This window comes from Schistocerca gregaria, chromosome 7 (genome assembly GCF_023897955.1).
Source record: "Schistocerca gregaria isolate iqSchGreg1 chromosome 7, iqSchGreg1.2, whole genome shotgun sequence".
In the NCBI taxonomy this organism is placed as follows: domain Eukaryota; kingdom Metazoa; phylum Arthropoda; class Insecta; order Orthoptera; family Acrididae; genus Schistocerca; species Schistocerca gregaria.
In genome coordinates this window covers 404,347,101-404,371,768 of record NC_064926.1, presented here as the reverse complement: position 1 = coordinate 404,371,768, position 24,668 = coordinate 404,347,101, and the positions used below count along the sequence as shown (strand labels likewise).

The 24,668-nt window shown below is 43.4% G+C and overlaps 1 protein-coding gene across 2 annotated transcripts in view; it reads right to left on the bottom strand.

Moving 5' to 3' along the window:
* The window catches only part of LOC126281863 (ras association domain-containing protein 10-like), a 1,002,113-nt gene that overhangs the window by 24,416 nt on the left and 953,029 nt on the right, over positions 1-24,668 (bottom strand). For both annotated transcript variants that reach the window (XM_049981129.1, XM_049981130.1), the window contains one exon: positions 3,440-3,726. In XM_049981129.1, the coding sequence (XP_049837086.1) occupies positions 3,440-3,692 (253 nt within the window). In that variant the 5' untranslated portion in view covers positions 3,693-3,726. The remainder of the gene's footprint in view (positions 1-3,439; positions 3,727-24,668) is intronic.

Genomic DNA, 24,668 nt, shown 5'->3' with positions numbered 1-24,668 from the left:
GATTGTTAAGGTAACGAATAAGGAGATTCTTCGCAGAATCTACGTAGAAAGGAACATTCGAAAAACACCGAGAAGAAGAAGGGACAGGATGTAGGAAATCTGTCAAGACATCATAGAATAATTTCTGTGGTACTAGAGGGATGTGTAGAGAGTAAAAACTGTAGAGGAAGAGAAAGATTGTAATACGTCTAGCAAATAATCGTGCACGTAGGTTGCAAGTGCTACTCTGAAACAGAAAGATTGGCACAGGAGAGAAATTCGTTGCGCACCGCATCAAACCATAAATTCAGAAGATTGATTACTCGGCAGAGAAACCAGCACTTCGGTCTTGCTTTTCCATTATGCTTTAACGATGTAAAGAAAATAATTTCCGTTTTAAAGAACGGAATGTATTGTTTGGTCTGACGATTTCACTGTTTATACTCGTAAAGCATTAACATTTTCCAAGATTCTGTTATATTTTAACTGAAGATGACAGCCTCATCTCTAAACCCGTCATCTAACTTTTGATATTGTCTGACTGTTCCTAATATTAATATTTTACCTGGATATGTGGTCTGGACAGTTTTTAGCGTTATTTGTAAAATAGCCTATGCTATTACCTATGAACACTGGTACAACATGTTTTGGAAAATGATCAGTTATCCGTTTATCCGCAGACGCATCCCCGTTGCTAATAACGAGGCGCATTCCGAAAGTAAGGTCTGATCGGTCGCGAAACGGAAATCACAGTGGAAATCCGATAAATCTTTGTTTGGGTGTGTTGGACAGGGTCTCTAGTATGCCCGTTGATCGAGTCAAGTCTGTCTTTTCAATTCTGAGCGTACAGTGAGCACGTAAAGATGCCTAGAAAACTGTCTTCCCCCAGGTATGAGTGCCCGTGAGAGATTTAGCTTGATCCGATGCATCCTACACAAAGTAACTGTCATGTATTTCGTTCTTCGTGACAGTTCTCGGCCGCACTCTGCAGGGGCAATGAGGATGTCCCTGCAACGTTTTCGTTGGGAAGTGCTTGATCCCCGTCCATATAGCCCAGATTTTGCTCCCTTTGGTTTTCATCTCTACTGACATGAACCGCTGGCTATGATGTCAACGTTTTGGTACAGTCAACGAACTGCAGATCAGGGTAGAGAATGGGCGAAAAGTGCAGGCGGCTGCCTTCTATAACGAGAGTATTGGAAAGTTGGTGCAATTCCAGGACAAATGTATCAGACAGGGAGGCGACTATGTGGAGACGTTGCTGGAAGGTGTGGCTAACTACGAGGATTGTCCACAAAGTAAGTTCAGATCGGTCGCGAAATGGAAACTACAGTGAAAACCAGAAACGTTTTATCTGCAGCAGTTAGGTACACTTTCAAATACTTCTCTACATAGTCGCCGCTCCAACGTCGAGTTTTGTCTTAGTGTTGCTTTCCAATATCCTCGTCTTAGAAAGGAGCCACCTGTGCTTTCGGCCAGTTATCTGAATTGGTCTGCAGATCGTTGTCTGTGGAAAATTTTTGTCTTCATAGGAAGCGGTTCTTGTGGGCGGAGATGAGACTCAGGGGGAGCCAATTATGGACTGTCTTGTGCGTGATCAAACACTTCTCATCGGAAACGCTGCAGGAGCGTCTTCATTGCCCCTGCAGTGTGCGGCCAAGAATTGGCGTGAAGAATGTACTGCTCGACAGTTGTGTTATGTGGGCTGCATGACACAGGCGAAATCTCTAAGCAGGCCCTCATACTTGGCGAGAGACGCTATTCCCAACGCATCTTTACGCGCTCACTGTTCACTCAAAACTGAAAAGAGCGACGCGGCACGATAGACGGGCATACTAGAGACACTGTCCAACACATCTGTGCAGAGCTTTTCCGGATTTTCCCAGTGGTTTCCATTTCGCGACCGATCGGAACTTACTTTCTGTACATCCCTCGTATCTTAAATAAAACACATTTTTGATTTTCACTGTGGTTTCCATTTCTACATCTACATCAATAGTCCGCAAGCCACCTGACGGTGTGTGGTGAAGGGTACCTTGAGTACCTCTATCGATGTCCCTTCTATTCCAGTCTCGTATTGTTCGTAGAAAGAAGGATTGTCGGTATGTCTCTGTGTGGGCTCTAATCTCTCTGATTTTATCCTTATGGTCTCTTCGTGAGACATATGTAGGAGGGAGCAATATACTGCTTGACTCTTCGGTGAAGGCATGTTCTCGAAACTTCAACAAAAGCCCGTTCCAAGCTACTGAGCGTCTCTCCTGCAGAGTTTTCCACTGAAGTTTATCTATCATCCCGCAACGCTTTCGCGAATACTAAATGATCCTGTAACGAAGCGAGCTGCTCTCCGTTGGATCTTCTCTATCTCTTCGATCAACCCTATCTGGTTCGGATCCCACACTGCTGAGAAGAATTCAAGCAGTGGGCGAACAAGCGTACTGTAACCTACTTCCTTTGTTTTCGGTTTGCATTTTCTTAGGATTCTTCCAACGAATCTCAGTCTGGCATCTGCTTTACCGACGATCAACTTTATATGATCATTCTATTTTAAATCACTCCTAATGCATACTCCCAGATAATTTATGAAATTAACTGCTTCCAGTTACTGACCTGCTATTTTGTAGCTAAATGATAAGGGATCTATCTCCCTATGTATTCGCAGCACATTACACTTGTCTACATTGAGATTCAATTGCCATTCCCTGCACCATGCGTCAATTCGCTGCAGATCCTCCTGCATTTCAGTACCATTTTCCATTGTTACAACCTCACGATATACCACAGTATCATCGGCAAAAAGCCTCAGTGAACTTCCGATGTCATCCACAAGGTCATTTATGTATATTGTAAATAGCAACGATCCTACGACACACCTGCGGAACACCTGAAATCACTCTTACTTCGGAAGGCTTCTCTCCATTGAGAATGACATGCTGCGTTTTGTTATCTAGGAACTCTTCAATCCAATCGCATAATTGGTCTGATAGTCCATATGCTCTTACTTTGTTCATTAAACTGGGGAACTGTGGGGAACTGTATCGAACGCCTTGCGGAAGTCAAGAAACACGGCATCTACCTGTGAGCCCGTGTATATGGCGCTCTGAGTCTCGTGGACGAATAGCGCGAGCTAGGTTTCACACGACCGTCTTTTTCGAAACCCATGCTGATTCCTACAGAGTAGATTTCTAGTCTCCAGAAAAGTCATTATACTCGAATGTAATACGTGTTCCAAAATTCTACAACTGATCGACGTCAGAGATATAGGTCCATAGTTCTGCACATCTACTCGACGTCCCTTCTTGAAAACGGTGATGACCTGTGCCCTTTTCCAATCCTTTGGAACGCTACGCTCTTCTAGAGATCTAACGGGCCCTAGTTTCGAAATACGCCTCGTGTTTCGGATAGTCGGTGTTTTACAGTAACACGTTGACGATGGGAGGGCAGAAGACGGAATGAGACTCACAGTCATCTGCACCAGGCACGCGGACGGTGATGGGTGCTGAGGTGGTGCTGGACGCCGACGGCGCGTCCGAAGACTCGCTGGGCGGGCCAGTCTTCCTGGCAGGGGCAGCGGCAGGAGCGGCGCTGCACGGCGCCGCGGGAGGCTGCATCGGCTGCTGGTGCGGGGGGTGGCGGTGGCGAGCGGCGTGGTGCTGGTGCTGCAGCGCCTGGCCCGGCTGGTGGTGCGCCGGCTGCTGTTGCTGCCATTTCAACATGGCCGCGGCGGCGTCCCCCGCGCGGCATGTGTCTCTGTAATGACACCAACAAGCTGTCTTAGCGCGACTGCCTTTCACAACCCTTTACTGACCAGTGGGAACTCTAGTTCCCACTTATTTGTTTTCGCTGTAAGTTCAGTAGTAATCCGTGTTTCCACTTTTAACTTGTGCTACCATCTCTGTTAGAGTGTGCTAACTATGTGTATATTGTCAACGGTTCGGCAAAAGCTGTTGTATTTCTACCTTGTGAGTCAATCAATGCAGAAGCGCAGTTTCCGCGTGAAAAGGAGCCACTGTTTCGACCGCTACAGGGTTTTTTGTACAGTGTGCTTTCCTTTTGCGTGTGAAGTGACTTGTGTTGTATTCATCTACTTTTATATTTATGAGGGAGATAGTATTCGTGTCTGCCGGCCGCGGTGGTCTAGCGGTTCTAGGCGCGCAGTCCGGAACCGCGCGACTGCTACGGTCGCACGTTCGAATCCTGCCTCGGGCATGGATGTGTGTGATGTCCTTAGGTTAGTTAGGTTTAAATAGTTCTAAGTTCTAGGGGACTGATGACCACAGATGTTGAGTCCCATAGTGCTCAGAGCCATTTGACCCATTTTTGAGTATTCGTGTTTATTTGCTGGATTTCACTGAAAATTACATAAATATTACAAGGTAAGTTAGTGGAAGCAGAAGTGAAGTATTCTGCCCATTGGCTGTGGCAGAGTATAATAAAATATTGGGAGGACTGGATACATTTGATCAGCTACGTGAATGGTATGCTGTAGGCCGTCGTTCATATAAGTGGTGGCACAAACTGTTTTTCTTTCTTGTGGATCTGGCAGTTGTCAATTCCTACGTTATGTGGAAGCTGCAGAATACAGAAGCAGACCAGCTAACATTTAGATTGCACTTGGCAAAACAGCTTATCTCTGGCTTCTCAAGTCGTAAGAGAAGGCCTGTTCATTTTCAAACACCAAAAAGAGGGGTGTGTGGAGTACCAGTTGAGGTTTGTCTGAAGAAAGTTGTAACTCATTTCCCTACAAAAGGTACAACAAACAGAAGATGCCGCCAATGTAGCGCCAAGAACAAAGGAAAGAGAACAAAAATAATGTGTAGCAACTGTCGTGTACCTTTGTGTGCAGCACCTTGCTTCTCTAAGTTCCATAGTACATCACCTTAGTGAAAGCAAAGGACAGTATGAACTAATACAAATATAAATGTAATGTTTAACATGTTTTTGTACAAAAAAATAAAGAAACACATTTATTTGAAATTAGCATGTGAAGTTACTGCAGAGTTCTGTGGAAACAATAGTTCCCACTATTTTTTTTATACTCGTAGGCTAAACTCTCAAGATTTAAACTATGATTTTATGAACAGTTTCTTAGCCCAATAAAAAGTCTACAACTTCCGGAAATAATTTGGTCACTAAAGGGTTAAGAAACAACTGCGTTGCTATCAACACGATGTTAGATCAAGCATTTTTGTAGCCAGCTTCTGCTTAGAAAGTGTACAGTGCGTATAACTAGAGTACATGCCAAACGAGAAGGTGGGATTGTGATTCTAGAGAGAGAGAGAGAGAGAGAGAGAGAGAGAGAGAGAGAGAGAGAGAGAGAGCGTGTCACTGAGGAAACCTATAGGCAGTATCTATCTCTGTTCTGCACCACACGCTCCCGCTGTTTTATATCCTGGCAACCAGAGTACTCTACATTGGGAGTAATTAAGCCTAACTGCTAGAGTAGCGCCTGAGAGCTAGGCAACCCTTACTGGATCTTTCAGGCAGTCTTTGCCTCCCTGCAGGCGTTACAGCAGTCGCAAGGTAGAATGGTGTCGGAAGTTTCAGGCAGGTAAATTTCTACATCTACGTCTACATTTATACTCCGCAAGCCACCCAAGGGTGTGTGGTGGGGGACACTTTACGTGCCACTGTCATTAACTCCCTTTCCTGTTCCAGTCGCGTATGGTTCGCGGGAAGAACGACTGCCGGAAAGCCTCCGTGCGCGCTCGAATCTGTCTAATTTTACATTCGTGATCTCCTCGGGAGGTATAAGTAGGGGGAAGCAATGTATTCGATACCTCATCCAGAAACGCAACCTGTCGAAACTTGGACAGGAAGCTACACCGCGATGCAGAGCGTGTCTCTTGCAGAGTCTGCCACTTGAGTTTGCTAAACATCTCCATAACACTATCACTCTTACCAAATAACCCTGTCACGAAACGCGCCGCTCTTCTTTGGATCTTATCTATCTCCTCTGTCAACCCGACCTGGTGCGGATCCAATACTGATGAGCAATACCCAACTATAGGTCGAACGAATGTTTTGTAAGCCACCTCCTTTGTTGAGGGACTACATTTTCTAAGGACTCTCTCACTGAATCTCATCCTGGCACCCGCCTTCCAACAATTAATTTTATATGATCATTTCACATCAAATCATTCCGTACGCATACTCACAGATATTTTACAGAGGTAACTGCTACCAGTGTTTGTTCCGCTATCATATAATCATGTAATAAAGGATCCTTCTTTCTATGTATTCGCAACACATTACATTTGTCTATGTTAAGGGTCAGTTGCCACTCCTTGCACCAAGTGCCTATCCACTGCAGATCTTCCTGCATTTCGCTGCAATTTTCTAATGCTGCAACTTCTCTGTATACTACAGCATCATCCACGAAAAGCCGCATGGATCCGACACTATCTACTAGGTCATTTATATATATTGTGAAAAGCAATGGTCGCAGAACACTCCCCTGTGGTATGCCAGAGGTTACTTTAACGTCAGTAGACGTCTCTCCATTGAGAAAAATATGCTGTGTTCTGTTTGCTAAAAACTCTTCAATCCAGCCACACAGCTGGTCTGACATTCCGTAGGCTCTTACTTCGTTTATCAGGCGATAATGCGGAACTGTACCGAACGCCTTCCGAAAGTGAAGGAAAATGGCATCTACCTGGGAGCCTGTATCTATTATTTTCTGTGTCTCATGAACAAATAAAGCGAGTTGGGTCTTACACGATCGCTGTTTCCGGAATCCATGTTGATTCCTACAGAGTAGATCCTGGGTTTCCAGAAATAACATGATACGCGAGCAAACGGGCTCAAAGCAGGTGCCTCGATGACACTCAGTGTTGATTAGCTAGGGTTTTTTCAAGCACATCTTAATGCTGCACCCCTCACCCCCCACCCACCAACCCCCGCGTGACTAAGCCATAGAAAGAGGAGAAAAAGTTGGGATAAAGATGCATAGGGATCAAGTTCAAATTTCGTCGAATGGCCTTGAGCTATTCCTAGTGAGAGCAAAAATTGCGGTCGTGCTGCCGTCCAGAGGGGACAGGTCACGTTCAACACGGCTGCAGCCTGACAGTGTCCTTAGAAACGGGTTTAAGCGTCCAAGGGTGTAAGCAGTTATAACAGTTGCGAAGAACGTCTCCCTGTCGGTCATCGCACTGCGAACTATCGTTGTCGACCGTAAAAGGGGTCGCTTAATTGACCCTCTCAGAGCGTTTTGTCACAATTGTGAGCGGCGGTGCACACGGAATGTCTTCCTTAGCCGCTCATAAGAAAACCGCGTGATTTCCAAGTTGGGCGTCGTGGTTCTAAGTGTCATCGCAGAGGCGTCTAAAGAAGGGATAAAATGTGGATAAGAGATGGTGTGAGGACCTTCTCGTCGTTTGACACGTCCACGGTGTCGCTGGGCAGAACTGTCCTGAGGTTTGGTGCCAATGTGACATCACTGACCTACCTTCCCCATCATACGAATTCCTGAGCTGCAGCCTTTTCTTCGTATGTGCCGACAGCCTGCTCACTGGAGCGTTGTGAAGCCACGTTGCAGGGAGCTGCATTTTTGCACCATGAGAGGAGAAGGTTGACCCAAATTTCAAACTTATTCGTCGGAATGGGTGGGAAGTACGGGGTTTCGAAAACCTGATCCTTTAATTCTGCTGTAGAGTGTAGTAATTAATGAAAGTATTCCCATACTCAGGGAAAGCGTAGGAATCTACATCTACATGTTTACTCTCCGATTTACATTTAAGTGCCTGGCAGCGTATTCTTCGAAACGCCTTCGGACTATTTCCCTACCGTTCCATTTTTGAACAGCGCATGGGGAAATATGGACACCTAAATCTTTCCCGCAAGAGCTATCCTTGTTTTATTACTATGATTATTCCTCCCTGTGTAGGCTGGCGGCAATTAAATATTTTCACATTTAGAGGAGAAAGTTACGGATTGAAATGTCGTGAAAAGATCTCGCCGCAACGAGAAACGCTTTCGTTTTAACGATTGCCACCCCAACTCGTTTACCGATTTCGAGACACTCCCTCCCCTATTTCGCGAAAGCACAAAACGAAATGCTCTCCATTGGACATTTTAGATGTCCTCTGTCAATCTACCTGGTAAGCGAACAGCACTCTTGCGGAGGACAGACGAGTGTCTTCAGTAGAGCTGTTGCATCCTCTAAGTGTTATAAAATTAAAACGCTGTTTGTATTCCTAACAATATTACTTATGTGAGCGTTCCAATGTAAGTGGTTAGTGATTGAAATTCCTGAGCATTTCGTCGAACTGACAACTTTCAGATTTGTATGATTTATACTGTAAACAAAATTTAATAGATTTCTATTCGTACTCATGTGTATGACCTCGCACTTTCCTTTGTTCAGAGCTAACTGCCACTTTTCGCACCGAACAGATATCATGTCTAAGTCTCTTTGGAATTGGTTTTGATCTTCTGATTACTTAACTAGATGATAAACGGCAGCACCACCTGGAGAAAATCTGAGAGGATTGCTCAGATTGTCTCCTAAGTCGTTCACGTATATTAGGGAACGAGGGAACCTATAACGCTTAGTTTGGGAGTACCAGATAGCAGGTCTGTTTTACTCCATGGTTCCCCGTAAATTACTACGAACTGTGGCCTTTCTGACAGAAAATCACGAATGTAGCCTCACAACGGAAACGATACGTATAGGCACACAATTTTATTAAACGTGTCTTGTACCCAACGGTATCAGAAGTCTGATCGAAATGTAGAAATGTGGAATCAATGATGGATTTGCTGTCGATATCTCTCATTAATTCGCAGTTCTGAACAATGTCCCAGTGGACGTAGTTTCTCGTTGCCTTCCTCCGATCTGTTATGAGGTGTCAAGCGTGTATGTGTCTCGTGTGGATGAATGTAATGATGGCTTGTACAGTGCAGTGTTGGAATTGTTTTGTTATGGATCAAGGGTAGGAAGTGGGTGAAACCCTGTGTCAGCACGCAGCCTACTCCTCTCCAATAGTATGAAGGGTGCCGCCGAGCTTCACACAGACATCCAGCAGACGGATCGCCTCAACATCATCATGTGACCTCACTTCACGACACACTGTAGAGAGGCTGTAAATATAAACCAAAGCATTGGCTCAAAGACTGCTGCCCAGGAACCTAACGCCACCACCTCTCCTCCCCTTGCCCTTCAAATACTGGCACTGAAAATTTTCCACCGTTTTGAATCAAACTGGCTTACCTTAGAGTCGAGCACACTCACCGCATGGGCGCGCGTTGACAATCTCGGCTACGAAGGCGGCTGAAATGTGTGATATAGAAATGAATGGACAAAATATAGGTCTCGCTTTAAACACGTCGTAAATTTTAATGCAAATATCATTAGGGGTAAAATGACACTTTCCCGCTGTTCTAACGGTACCAAATATTCCCGATATAAAAGTCGTGAGTCTGTACAGGTATTTCGAATTCTCGCTTTTTGTTTTATGGTAATCAGTTCAACGAACCTTCAGAAAATTATAACTTTTCGATTAACTACATGGGGTTTTTCAAACTAAGCTTCCGATGTGTCTAAAACGGGAAGTTTCCAAGCGGTGTTCACTGCCTGCTGTGACTTGCAGCAGTGACGTCGACTTTCAATGGGAAAACCTTTAAAAAACTGAGGGTAGGCGACGTAATGTTGGCATTGAAGAGAATGTACAGGAGCTGGGTAGGGCATGTAGCCAAGTGAACGCATGATAGATGCAGCTGGCCCCAGTGGTAAGATACGACAGGGAAATCTCCGTAATTGAAGAGCAACGTCTATGAGTGTACCTGAAGTCAACAATATGCGGGGAGATATGGAGGATGCCAGGTTTCAGCACTGGCTGTCAAATGATTCTGATGAAACTGTATGTAGCTGTCAATAATCATTAGTCACCGATATAATCCATGCTAGGGCGGAAGTTAAAGCAGATAAGTGAATCAAGGAGAAGACAAGGTCGGGAGTTCCAATTCCCTGTAACATTGTACAACGGCCACCAGAGTGCATTGGTGTTTGTGTTTAGTGCTTTTATCAGGCTTAGTAGGATATATAAGAGACGTGAACAGCGCCAGATGTTGAGTGACCGTAAAGAACAAGGAAATGTCGCGTACTGGTATGGGACAGCATTATCAGCAATTGCCAGACTTTGAAAGCTATCTCGTTGTGAGTCTTCGTTTGGCCGGCTGATCGAATTGTGTAATATCGAGCTATTGTGGAAATTCGGATGTGACATTGTCCGGATGTTGTACTGCATGGGAACGTGAAGACCAGCATATTTGTAATTAAGGTTCCAGCCGACGCGTCTAGCCACCTTAAGACAGGGTCGCTTTATTGTGCACCACACACTTGTATACAGTTCAGACCTGTGCCTGGCAACCTAGAACAAGCAATGGACTACATGCACCATTAATCGGAGACTAGCAGCAGCTAGAGTAGAGAATTACCGCCACGTGCGTAGGCTGCCATTAGAACCATAACACGAACGGCTGCGTTTGGAGTGGTGCGTTGACCAGAAAGCATTCACTGCTGATGAAAGGCGTCGTGCTGTGTTCAGTGATGAATCACAGTCCTACATTTATCGCCGCCGGGTATGGGGGCGATCTGGTGAGAGATAATTTTCTTCCAATGTACTGGAGATGAACAGCGGAGTTACTCCTAGCGTCATAGTATGGAGAGACATCACTTATGACGGATGGTAGTGACTGAAGGAACTATGGCAGCGCTACGGAACATCATGGAAACTCTGCATCCTCATGCATTATCTCTAGTGCGTGTTCAAAGCTACCTCCTGCCATTGATCCTTTTTTTTTCAGGCTTCGCTGTATTCAGATTTGTGTCTGTGTTGTGTTGTAACGTCCATTTTCAATATAGAGGTGTAAGGAACAGACCTATAATGAAAGTTGATTCTGCACAACTGTTCTGTTAACAGCCGAAAGTAAGTGACTTTCGATTGGTAAGCGCAAACTTTTAATGACAAGGTGACAAGTCAACCGAATCCTCCACCGGAAAACACGTCTGGTGTGTCATACACGGCATTTGTGACAGAACGTGTGTCATATGATAGGATTCACGCCTGCTGAATGAGTCACATATGCCTCCTTGTGTTCGTACAAATGCTAATGTGATCATGTTCGTACAAATGCTAATGTGATCACTCCCAAGGAAATGATGAAAGCCGGCCGGAGTGACCAAGCGTTTCTAGACGCTACAGTCTGGAACCGCGCGACCGCTACGGTCGCAGGTTCGAATCCTGCCTCGGGCATTATGTGTGTGATGTCCTTAGGTTAGTTAGGTTTAAGTAGTTCTAAGTTCTAGGGGACAGATGACCTCAGAAGAAGTTAAGTCCCATAGTGCTCAGAGCCATTTTTTTTAAAATGAGGAAAACATAATAGTTTGTCACATAAGTTGCAACAAATGAACGCAACAGTTTCACAATCACACAATTTCTCTGTGTTCTATCAAAACAGATGTTCTTAACGTTTTTGAAGTCGCGTTCAGTTTTGGGAATTCTGACTGCTGAATTCCCTTGTTGTAGCATAGTTCCCAACCGTTTATTTGTTGTTTTCATTTCTGTGAAACGTCTATTTGTTATCTAACTGCTCTCACTATTCATCACATTTATTTCCGACAGTAATGTATTCTTTCCACATGACTCATATTCTATAATCAGTATATAGTATGACAACCGCCAAGAATATAAAAAGAGAAAAAAAATTCAGTGACCCGGAGGACAGTTCATAATGTTGGGAAAAAATAAATAAAACTAAGTGGTAGGAGAAAGTTTTGAACATGACTCGGTCGCTTTACAATCCAAAACCGTGACCACTTCTACTTCCCTAGAAGTTGCACTTGTTTGTAGTTTGCTTTTTTCCCACAGTTCAATACACCATCTTCGTGTTTTAATGCTTAATCTATGTTCAGTTTTTGACGGGCTCTCCACAGAGCCATCTTGCTGACAAATCTGAAGGGAGCTGGGTGCGATGGGAAATTTCTATTGTTAGTAAATTTTAGTGGATTTTGTAATTACTGAAATGACATCACATGCCCGCCCGCTCAACTAGTGGAGTTTCATTTCGTTACCTTCTCTCTTCTGGATGCTTCATTTGCTTTTGTCAGGCATTATATTTATATTATTAACTCATAAAAAACCGTCTGTTTTTCCAAGAAATTCATGAGGCGACTTGTATTTAAATATCACAGTAAATGATATTATTGTTTTCCGGCAGGGTAGTAATACACACATGGTTATACAGATTCACTTCTTGATGTGCACACAGATGTCAGCTGAGAAAGAACGTAATTTCCGCTTGAAAATTTCTCACTCATATGTTTTTCTTTGGTCAACGTTTTAGTCTATAATTAACGTCTTTGCTTGTCATAATGAGCATCAGGAACTGATTGTGGTCGGAACATGTAACGAGAGAGTTCCTGGTTATGTTGACAATACGTGGCCGATACGTAAAAGAGAAAGAATGCGCTATTCGCTCGGCAACACTCACCGGATAAGTGATTGTCAAGTTTGGAGGGAGTTAGTTGTGACTAAAGTTAGATCCTGTTTTGCTCGGATCGCTACCGGAAATTTTCGTGCGTTTTGTGCCCAGAATGCTTCGTTTTAAATGGATCAGCTCCACGAAATGTTTATAACGTGTTCTTTTAGGTATCAGTTACTTAATACTTCTTCGGTTTGTTATTTGTCAGCTGCAAAAGAATTATGATGACTCCATACATATTGGTTTTCATGAAAAAATGGTACATAGCATTTAGATTGATTTCAGCATCATCGATATACAGTTTGATTTTCTGTGCCCATCAAAAAGTCACTCTTTATATTTATCGTGGAGCAGAAAACTGTTCACGGCCAAAATAAAACTTACGTGTGTGCCTTATTTTCGAACGTAATAAAGCACCTTGCAGACTTTTAACTGACGGACAATTTGCCAGCCATAAGCAAAGAGAACCGCCCGCATTCGCTACCTCCATTTCATCAAATTACACGTCATGGAAGGGAGGATTACACATAAAACAATTTTGTCATAAAATGAGATGCGCCCGCTCCTTGTAATAATAAAAAAATAAGATAACGGCCAGTCACTTTTTTAAGCAGATTTACCGGTTTTCGCGTCTAACGCACACAAAAAAACCAACGGGGAACAATAATACTGTAAAAAAAATTAAAAAAAACCAAGCGTTCATTAACAAGCGTGTAACACAGTATCTTATTGCCCCTGCCTCTTTTATTGAACTAAAAGAAAGGAGAAAATAAGCCTTGTGGAACAAATACCAATGCCTGATTAAAATTGCAGTCGTCACAGCCCATGTGGCGAAAGTAGGCAAACTGGTTTAAAGACAAAAAATCGAAAAGAAATTGCAAAGAAGCAGCAGGTTTTTAAGACACTGAACGATATGGAAATAATGCTCGACGTGAGTATAAGGAAAATCGCTGCCGAAGAAGATAGAGAGAAGTGGGACACATGCAATGTGACGTAGTAGAAGAGGGCTTCAAAAACTAAGTTCCACATGCCGTCCCACGCTAACGTCATTACGCGAGCAGAGTGCTGCATTGTCATGACAGAGTACAACTCTTGGGTTTCCTGCAGACACATTGCTGTTGCGGTACGGATAACAGGTGCATCACAGTGCGCTACTGAAATGGTGCTGCAGGTGGAAACTTTCTCCAAAGTTAAAGTAACCGAGACAATACGACTACTGTGGGCAAAACGTCTGGATCACACTCAAATTCATCATGAAATTCTGGGAGAAAATGGAGCAAATGCTCTGCCGCGTCAAACCGTGATGAAATGGTGCCAGCAGTTTGTCTAAGGGCGCAAGGCGGGAGTGATGCTGATCGGAAAAGGAGCCTATCGACGTCAACCGGAGCCAACTGACTGGCAGCAATCGTAGGTTCTTATGATGATGAGAATGTCCCCGCATGGCCCTGCGACCAATGAGTGGATTTCTATCGTCGATAAATTGAGCAGTTGCCAGAACGTTCCCATCGTTGTTTATTCAGACTTGGTGACAGCGTTAAGAAATAGAGTCATGTATCTGTCTCACTTTAAAGGGCACTGTAGCCTACTATAAAAGGTACTTGTCCTGCCGCACAATGTGTAACACACTATTTCAAGTCATCTTATAACAGTTAGCTGTGTGTTTCGTCGTCGCCGCCTTGTCGCGGGCTGTATAAGTGGGTAGAAAGGTCACACTGCGGAGAAATACAAACCACCTTTCTGATGGACAGACAACAGTCGGCAAGGAACTAGACCATCTGGAACCACTTTCTCATTACGAAGTGCAGAAGCTGCCTCTCCAACAATTTTGTCCGCAGCTCGTGGTCTAGGGTAGCGTTCCTGCCTCTGGATCACAGGTTACCGGGTTCGATTCCCAGCAGGATCGGCGATTTTCCCGCCCTGGTAATGGGTGTTCATCTTGTCCTCATCATTTCATCATCATTTGGGAAAGTGGCGGGAATTTATACAGGCGCTGGTAACCACGCAGTAGAATGCCCCACGATCATCTTCGTCATCGTCCAACAACGTTCCAATGTTCACTGCGCTGCGGTTAGCTTGCAGATCCGTACCAAGGCGATTCTGCACCCATGGCAGAATTGCCAAAGCTGCTCACCCCTTCCCGAGTAAAACTCCATTTTAGCGTATTTTCCTACTCAGGTTTAACAAAGTTTATAATTTTTTTAACTAGGTTCAGTAAAACTGAAGCACAGTGAAATCGACTGACCAATGAGATTTGATACAAGAACTACATGGGTAAAACTTATGTCACAGTTATTAGTAAAGAAACTTAGGATAAGACTTTCGAAAGTTCAGAGTTTCAGCTAGGCTAGAATGACAGACATATAACCTAACACGTAAGTAAGGGTTACTTCTAGTGATCTTACGACACCAGATAATTGAGCAATGCATCTGATAACGATTGTCAAAGTATATGTTTGTTTACACGAGTGTTCAATGTAGATGAACAGAGTATAGATGTCTATAGGCACAACGGCTAACAAATCCGGTAACATTATTAATCTGTCCCAGATTCTTGAAATATATTTCATTTAACCAGCAGATCGGACAATCTGAAGCTTGCTGGAACAAAAGTACTAACTGGAGGGCAAATAAATTTGCATAAATACCTCTATGTTTTTTGCTTACTTCCTCCGCCGTCAGGTCTGTCCCCAATCCTCAGCTGGCAGAAATTTGACGTATTCGATCAAACAGCGTATTTACTTCAGCTCTCGCACGCCATACACCAGCAAAGCGAAAAATGAGCGAGCTGTAGAGCCAGCAGCTCAGTGTATCGAGTGCACTGCTTGCCACGTAAAGCACTTTAGCGATAGACGTCCGTTTCGCTGCAGTCGTGACATGAGGAACAAGCTTCTGCCACATCTGTTTCAACGTCTGTACTGGGCCTTCCGTGTCCTGTAACTTCCCTGCTGTCGTGCACACACTTAATTCCTCGTGCCATGGCGCTAACCACTCTCGCCTGCAGACGACCCTTTGATGGCTGCCAGATTCCCAGCGGCTTCGCTTCCGGCGCTCGTTCGAATTAGCCTTCAAGCAAAGTGAGGCCAGTGCTACAAAAAAAAGGGGTAGGGGGCGGTCGGTTACCACAGGGTGTGTGTGTGTGTGTGTGTGTGTGTGTGTGTGTGTGTGAGTTGGGAAAAAAGGGGGGGGGGGGGAGTTGCTGATGCTCACTCAGTCCCGAGCGTTTCCCCAGGCGACACTCGTGCTCCCGAGTATCTGTCATCACTTTCCAAGGTTGCTGACAATTGCCGCCTTCATTTCCTCCAGCTGTCACATTAGTCTGAAGAATCTTGTCTAATGAGATCCTGCTCCTAGTTTTTTGGAATAAAAGTCTCGTCGAAGCAAATGAAAAGGAGGCGAGGGACAACAAGTTACGCTTCGGAGGCATTTAACAAAAAAGACAACATCAGATCTAACGTAAAATGGTCAAAAAGAGCAGTACCGGCAATGCACGCAATAGCGACAAGCTTTGTCATCAATACTGAGAATTTCTTTTCGAAGCGAGAAGTTCTCGAAGAGGATATCTGTTAAGACTTCAAAGTACATTTTATATAATGACACGTACAGTTTCAGACGCGCATACAGTTATAACACTTTGCACAAAAGGCTCTTTCTTCACAAATCACTTTAAAATTATTGCTGTTTGAGAAACGTTTCGTGAAATTCTATTAACTATTAGCAGTAAAACAATGCATTTTTGACATCTACTCGTCAGTTACCGCTACTGCACTCGGTACAGCCTCACTAAGTAACACCGGTCTCATTTTGAGCCGATGGACAGGGTTAAAATACTTATCCAGTATCAGTTTTACATGCTCTGTTGCAACAAGTGCGCAAGAAGTAGATCAGAGTGTAAGAAAGTAAGATCCCTGCCTCAGTTACATCCTAAATCGGACTTTTTTTTGATGACTTGTCTCTTCAGGCTTGGAAAATAACGTTATACGAATCAAGAATAAATTTTCACTCTGCAAAGGAGTGTGCGCTGCTTAGAAACTTCCAGACAGATTAAAAAAGTGTGTCGTAACTGGACTCGAAACTGGGACCTTTGCCTTTCCCGGGCAAGGCGGAAGTATATCTCACTTGACCTCTTCCATCCCCCACCTGCACTATCTATGTCCTCCTGCCCCACTCTCTGCCCATCTCATCCCACCTGTCTCTCACTGTGATCTCCCCCTCCGTCCATCTTCTCGTCCCCCTGACTTTGTCCATCACCTCCTACCCCTCCCCCTGTCCTTCTGGTCCTCCCCCTCCCCCTGTTCATCACTTCTTTCCTTGCTCTGGCCATCTCCTCCATTTACCTTTCTCTTCCATTTTTTCCTCATTCTCTGATTTCCTCCTCTCCTCTCTGCCTATTTCTTCCTTCCCTAGTCCGTCCATCTCTTCCTTTCTTCCTTATCTCCTCCTCTACCCCCAATTTGCTCATTTCGCTCTCCCCTGTCTCTGTCCATCTCCTTCTCTTATCTGTGCCCATCCTCCTTGTTCCCCTCTGTCTGCCCATCTACTCATCCCCTTCTGTCTCCACATTACTGCCCTTACCCCAATAGGAAACTTATGGTTGTTACATCCACAGTATTTCTTTCCAGATTGCAAATAACAAGTGTACCAAATTTGGTTGAAATCGTTCCAGGGATTAGGATAAGCTTTTCACCTGTGGCTTCCCCACTTACGAACGTGTCAAATATATTTCACATATTGTCAACATTTTTCTCACGTATTTATACACATATTTCACCAGTATCTATTGCGAATTTTGCCCTGTAGTTTCATTGTCACGCAACTCAATATTTATGCCGTCGTAACTCCAGAATCATATGTCGTACAAATGTACAATTTTGCTGATTTGTTCAATCGTATATTTTGGTGTTGTTTACGATATATTTTGTGAACAAAGTAAGCAGTAAAGGTGTAATAAATTAAAACGGCAAGCATGATGCGGCAATTTTTCAATCATCTCAGTATTTTCGTCGTCATATCTACTGAAATATGTATTGTAAAATGGTATCATTTTGCTGGTACATTCAGTAGTATATACTAATACTATCTGCAAAACGTTTCGTGAATACAGTAGTAGTAAGAAGTACATGCGGCAGTTTCACTGCATGGACAGTGAAAGCGTAGTAACCGATAAACATTCTTCCTTTCATCATTTTGTGAGGGCTGTCAGCGGAAGAAAAGGTTCGTAAAGATTTGGAACTACGTGTAAATTTTGTTGCAAGTCGGTAAGTGCTCTTCTTCTCGAATACTGGGTGACTAAATTAAGTGAATTTGCGCCTGGTGGGCTACGCTGCTTTTTCACCCACACCCCTTTGATAGTTGTTCTCACCCCTCAACCTGTTGTATCCCCGGTGCCCCCTTGGAGGACATTTAACTAAAAGCGTAAAAACGTTTATATTTTCAAGTATATTAGTTTCCTAGTTTATTAGACCATTTTCAGAAAATAAAGTACCTTGAAAACAGTCTAGAAATGTCCAGGAATTCTAGAAAATTACAAGAAACGGTTAATGTAGGACAATTTTCTATTGCGGACTTGAAGGCTAACCCACATGGCTGTTCGGTTTGACTGGTTTCACTGCGCAAAAAATAGGACATGGTTCGTGAGACCGCAGCTGGAACCGGCAAGCCACAGCCAAGACAGAAAGGGAGGGGGTCGGGGGAAAGTAACAACAATGTAAAACTGTCTGTATTGACCATAGGCAGAAACAATATTCTTCTCGTTTTCACACTCTTATAAACATAGGTTGTTTTCACAGATATTTTAGTACTAGGTGAAGTAGTCATAAAAGTGAATATACACTTATATTTTATATCGTGTAAATTATTGTTTTTTTTTAAGTTACGCTTAAACAATGTACCAAAGATTAATGTAAGCAACGTATTATTTATACATCAAAATAATGCATTACTGGATATTACAAAGAATTTCCATCGCGCGTCTAGGAGTGACAAATCACGTCACGGGGAACAACTTCGAACCTATGCCGCCAGGCGCTTTTCTAATGAGTTCGCCGACCCTGAGACAACAAGATTTCACCGAAGTAGCACCTTCTACTAACCAGGTGTGCTGCGTCTGCCTATTTACTATCCTTGTAAACTGATAAAGTGATTTTCAACTAGAAAACCTTAATAAAGAGTGCCTTTAAGGAGAGAAAGATGTTTTAGAAGCGAATTAGGAACTCGTCATTTCTTCGTTTTACACGGAGCATTTGGCCGCCGTAGTGACCATGCGGTTCTAGACGCTCCAGTCTGGAACCGCGAGACAGCTACGGTCGCAGGTTCGAATCCTACCTCGGACAATGATGTGTGTGATGTCCTTAGGTTAGTTAGGTTTAACTAGTTCTAAGTTCTAGGGGACTAAGGACCTCAGAAGTTGAGTCCCATAGGGCTCAGAGCCATTTGAACTATTTTTGAACACGGAGCATTTGACTGGATTATAGGCAACGCATATTGCATACGCACACCGCAGAGTGCCTACACGAATTCGCCTCTCAGGGCATAACCAATACAAAAGGATACCTAGTGTGGCAGGGAAGTATCAGCGATCAATTTGTCTTTAACAAAAGTTGTTTCGATTTCATCATCACTACTATGCGCTTGATGTGAAGATCGAACATCCTCTACGTTATCGAAATTATTATTAAATCCTCGGCAACTGTGGTATGTTGAAAATGGGAGTAACAGGAAATTATATTTGGGGCGGGAGAGGAGACCGTAAGAAAGTCTGGAATTAGAAAGTTCTGCTATTAGAAACATTAAGAGTTGTGCCAGGCCACATGCTCATACAAAGGAGGTCACTTTTTGAATTCGAGTGTTTAATAGTGTGCCACTTCCGCACTGTGTGGGTTACGAACGAGGCAGAGTAGCATGAACGGACATCCACTGAACGGCCACGACCGCACGCACTTGTGGCTTACCGCCTGGCGCGCCGGGCCTTGGCCGGTCTCCCTTGCAGCCGGGGTGGGCGCCTGCGCTCGCAGCTTCCCACGGGACACCTGGCGTGCCGCTAATCGCCCGGGGCCTTTTTGTCTGCTGCTCCTCAGCCATCACACAAACTGCCGGCCGGCCCACAAAGAGACTGGCCGCGAACACACGCACCGCAGCCGGCGGCCAGCTCTCTCCGACAATAATACTCGCTCTCTTAACGACGCCTCTCCCACACTACCTGCAGGAACTTCATTCGAAGATGAAGGGCACAATAAGATGCTCTGGTTAGACGCTGCTCTCCAGGAAACCACCTACTTTGACCTAATTTCAGATTAAAATTACTTGATAGTCGATAATTCACGCGTTGGAGCTTGTTTCCTCCAATCAGAGCTCACAGCGTCACGCACGAACAATTCACCCTTGCCAAAGTGCCACAATAACTGGTCAGTTCAGCTTCCTTGTCCGAATCTATTTCTAGCCGTTTTTGGCTCCCGAATCCTGGGTCTGGCCTTTTTATTTAGTATTTAATCACACATGATAACCACACAAAAAGAAACGCGCACACAAACACACACACACACACACAAACAAACACACACACACACACACACACACACACACACACACACAGCCAGCCGGAGTGTCCGAGAGGTTCTAGGCGCTACAGTCTGGAACCGCGCGACCGCTACGGTCGCAGGTTCGAATCCTGCCTGGGGAATGGGTGTGTGTGATGTCTTTAGGGTAGTTAGGTTTAAGTAGTTCTAAGTCTAGGGGACTGATGACCTCAGATGTTACGTCCCATAGCGCTTAGCACCATTTTAACCATCTGAGCTTTCTTCCAATCGTTTCATGGTAGCAACTTTTCAGCACCTATTGCAGTGTGCGAATCATGTGATCGGCTACCAATGCGCAGGGTAACTCGCCACGAAAAACTAACCTTCCTCAAAGGAAAATAAATTGAGATCCTTCTGCATTGCTGCATCTGCTCAATGGCGAGGAAACACAGTACAAAGTGCCTCTTCGTCTGTGTGATACCTATTGCAGACACGAAATGACCATGTGTACAGGTGAACTTCGTTCGAACAAAAAAGACCACATGTTCTTTACCCGTGAACGAATACTATCGATCGAAAGCAAAGCCAAGTCGCTAAGGATTTAAATTAATCACAATGAGCACAAAGAGATTATTGAAAAGCTACTATCGATGTATCGAAATTGGTGAAGCAATATCTCATAGTTTACAGCAAATAGAAACACCATGATAACAAAACGAAAAATACACTGACAGAAAATAAAATTGCTGAGTTTTGAAGGGCAGCTGTCACGTTAAGTTAGTAAACGCAGTCGAAACGACACCAGACCGCACGAGAATTCCATGAAAATCTGATTTCTCCAGGCAGCAAGGCACGGTCCAGTCAACTGATGGACTCCTCATTTGCGATTGAGCAGAAATTATCGCCAGCATCATCATGCAGTTCAATATCCACTACTGTATACAGGCTGACTTTTTCCATGCATTACGATATTCAACAACATGTATCCAAGCAGCGTCTGCATGTTTTAATATGTCCACTATCTCTTGAAATTCAGCGAAGAAATTCCTTGCTCCATCTAGCTTACACCCGCCAAACTGTACTTTACTCCTATTTCCATTTCATACTCATTACTGTCACAGTCACTTTTCCAGTTCATTCTCTTCCCTGATCCGTTTCTCATTTCCTGCCTGTCCTATCATTTAAAAGTCGTATCTGTACACTGCTAGTTCACGTAAATCAAGATATTTAGGATAAAACACGTGAAAAAACAGGTCCAGCTGGCAACGTAAAACTGCATGGTAGCAATTATAGAGAATGTCTCGGTCTCTCTTTGTGGAAGATCCGAAATCCAAGACCTCCGTTAGAAAGATTAATGTAGGATTCACATTATGAAGACGTAAGGCCTGCCAGTGGATTGACGGCAGGGATCCGCATATGAATCGATCTAGTTGGACACTGACATGGAACTTTTCAGAGAGTGACGGTACTCCCCCACAAAACCTTTCTTGTTGATAAGTAGACTTAGTCTCCAAAGCACAAGATGCAGAATTCTGAAACGCTTTCAGCAAGAGGATATGCGCACAATACAGAGAACAGCCGGCCGAGGTGGCCGAGCGGTTCTAGGCGCTACAGTTAGGAACCGCACGACCGCTACGGTCGCAGGTTCGAATCCTAGCTCGGGCATGGGTGTGTGTGATGTCTTTAGGTTAGTTAGGTTAAAGTAGTTCTAGAGGACTGATGAAGTCGGAAGTTAGTCCCATAGTGATCAGAGCCATTTGAACGAATACAGAGAACAATGAAAGTCGTTGTGACGGTTTCGGGAGAAAACCTAACAACACCACAAACAGAAAAACGAAATAATTGATATGCAGTTACGAAAAAGTAGAAATTGCATCTCTTGTTCCAGAGATCAGTATTATCTATTTATAGCTGAAAACTTCCTTCATTAAGACCGTATGCTTTGCACCAAGTGCTACATACAGTCCCGATAAATCGTGCTTTAGGACCAGTATCTGAAATTTCACTGCTTTTTATGTCACTACTTATTTTCATGCAACAATAATTTAGGGCAAGTGGTCGTAACAAGAACGGACCACAAGATATTAGACATGCAGACATGGTAATATACAAGTGTTGTGGTATCTTTACTAAGCTAGAAAGTAAAATGTAACACGGAGAGCTAGAAATGCGATACAGTTGTGAAATACAGATATGGTTATATGTAGACAGAGCACATAAAATCATATAAAATGCATGCTTCACAGGAAGACAGTTGACAAGGGAGAGAGTGAAGTTCGCATCTGTCTCACACAAGGATATGTTCGACATAAAGAATAGAATTTCATAGCTCTTCAGCATGGGCGTATTATTGTACTTGCAAATGTAGGAGTGTTTCTTGAAGAAAGTTATGCAGCCCTAGGTTTCTAACTTTTATTCTTCTGAAACTGTTTAAGTCTGAAGCAGAGAGAATGTTTCTAGAGACTCTGCAGGGCGTGTATATGCACTGTTACCTACGCACAATGCGTGCACTGGTAATCGTTTTAGTGGACGAAGGAAGACAGCGCAAACACGGCAGTGGCAAGAGAAATAATTCATCCATCTCGTAATTGCGAGCAATGCGATGCGTGGGCCTTCCTGGAGAACGGAACATCAGCTCGCATGACCACCAGCCGTATATATACGCGACAGACGCCCTCAGCTGCTGCCACCGCCCATAGAGAAAACTGCCGCGAACCGGCTGAGAGTTCCTTCCAACTGCAACTGACAGTTTTAGGGCTCAGAGCAGGAGCATGATAAGAATGATCCCTTTAATTCAGTACAGCCTCTTAACAGGACAATGCTTTAGACAAGTTTCTTATTTGCACTTGCCACTTTTATTCGTGCCTGTAGGAACCGTAGCGAATATACATTGAAGCTAATTATGCTACTATGACTGTGAAATCATTTACTTATCTTTCTGAAATAGCAGCACAAATTACTCTGTGGTTGCCAAAAACAGGCAAGTTCGTTTATCTAAATTCACAGCAGAACGAATAAAATTGTATAATCGTAAACTGAGATAAAATTCTATTTTGATTATGAACACGTCATATTTTTGATCACGAAAAGTAAATCTAATGTTCTTCCTGAACCTAAATGAATTGTAGTTGGACAAATATCACAGCTATACTTAAAGAAGACACATGTTTTATTATCAAAGTAGATGGAACTTAAATAATCTGTCTTATTTTGCAGATGGAGAAACAAACATGGAAATAAAATCTTCTTAAAGTCGTACATAGTCGTTCTTATGAAACTTTTGTTTTTAGTAAGCACCGCAATCTGTTACGAATTTTTGGTTTTATTATTCTGCAATTAATTCAACCGCACGATCATCATCAGCAAACAGCTTAAAAATATTTAATGGCAAGTACCACATACCTACAGTTTTAGAAAGTAATTCATAATTATTTATCTATGTGCTTACGTGTGACCCCGACGTATGGGACGCCATCAAATAGTTGAAATGGCTCTGAGTACTGTGGGACTTAACATTTGAGACAGGATTCGAACCTGCGACCGTAACGGTCGCGAAGTTCCAGACTGAAGCGCCTAGAACCGCTCGGCCACACCGGCATGGGGACGCCATCGACAACAAAATGTAAAATATGTAAATATTGCAAAACACGTGACTTTTCAATCCTTTTACGGAAACACTTGTTATCACTAAGATTCCAGACAAATTAGAATACCGAATATCTACCAAAAAAGAAAAAAAGAGATTAAGTAAATAATAAACATAAAAAAGCAATATAATATAATGATACTGCGATCGTTGTCATTGTTTTTACTGACAGTAAAAATTAGATGGACGTCAGTACCAGCATCAATGGTCTCTTCCAGATTCCACGGCTAAGGGACTTTCTTGTAATCTTCCCACCAATTATCAAAATCCAGATTCAAATTTCGTCATTTAAATCTTAACAAATTATCGTTTGCTTCATAAACATCTGGAACATACATGTGATCGTTTTTGAAACGTTTTTGTGCATTGTATCAGTATTTCGCTAATTTATAGAAAGAAATCATCTTCAGTGAAAAAATAAAGAATTAACTTGCTGAAGTGCGCGCAGTCAGAGCAATATAATATGTGATATCGTGTGGTTAAAGTTTTTCGCAGAATAATGGTCAGAAAAATGTGAAGATTCATTTGTTTATCTAAACAACAAGCTCCAAACTTCTTTAACTGCTTTCTTTGTTTCCTTTCATGTTACAAAAAGAAAGACATGTGGTGCCGTCTTTCGACTGGAGCAGAAACTAAATCAGTCGCTGAACTACTTTGTTCCTGCAGTCATCAAGGTTTTCTGTGGGCCTATGTCACCGGGCTGAGTCGCCGGACTCGGATGACTTGCACACAAATTGTCTTTACCCTAGACCATTAAGGCCAAAAAACGTGTCACGAAGAAATCCTGACTTGAGTGGTTTCTGCAATCACTGATTCAAATTCGAATTCAATTCCAAATGGTTAGAAAGTCATTCTTATTTGCACAAGACAAACCATTCAATGTAAATAATGCTTTCGCAATGCTACAGACAGTTCTTTGGGGCGCTATGCTTGTACACAACAGCGAAACTTTCTCAGTGAAGACTTGCTTCTTCTCTTCGTACTGCATCGCAGTACTTCTGTTTCGACTAATGCTTTTCGAGTGGAAAATGAGACTTGGTGTCTTCTTAGCT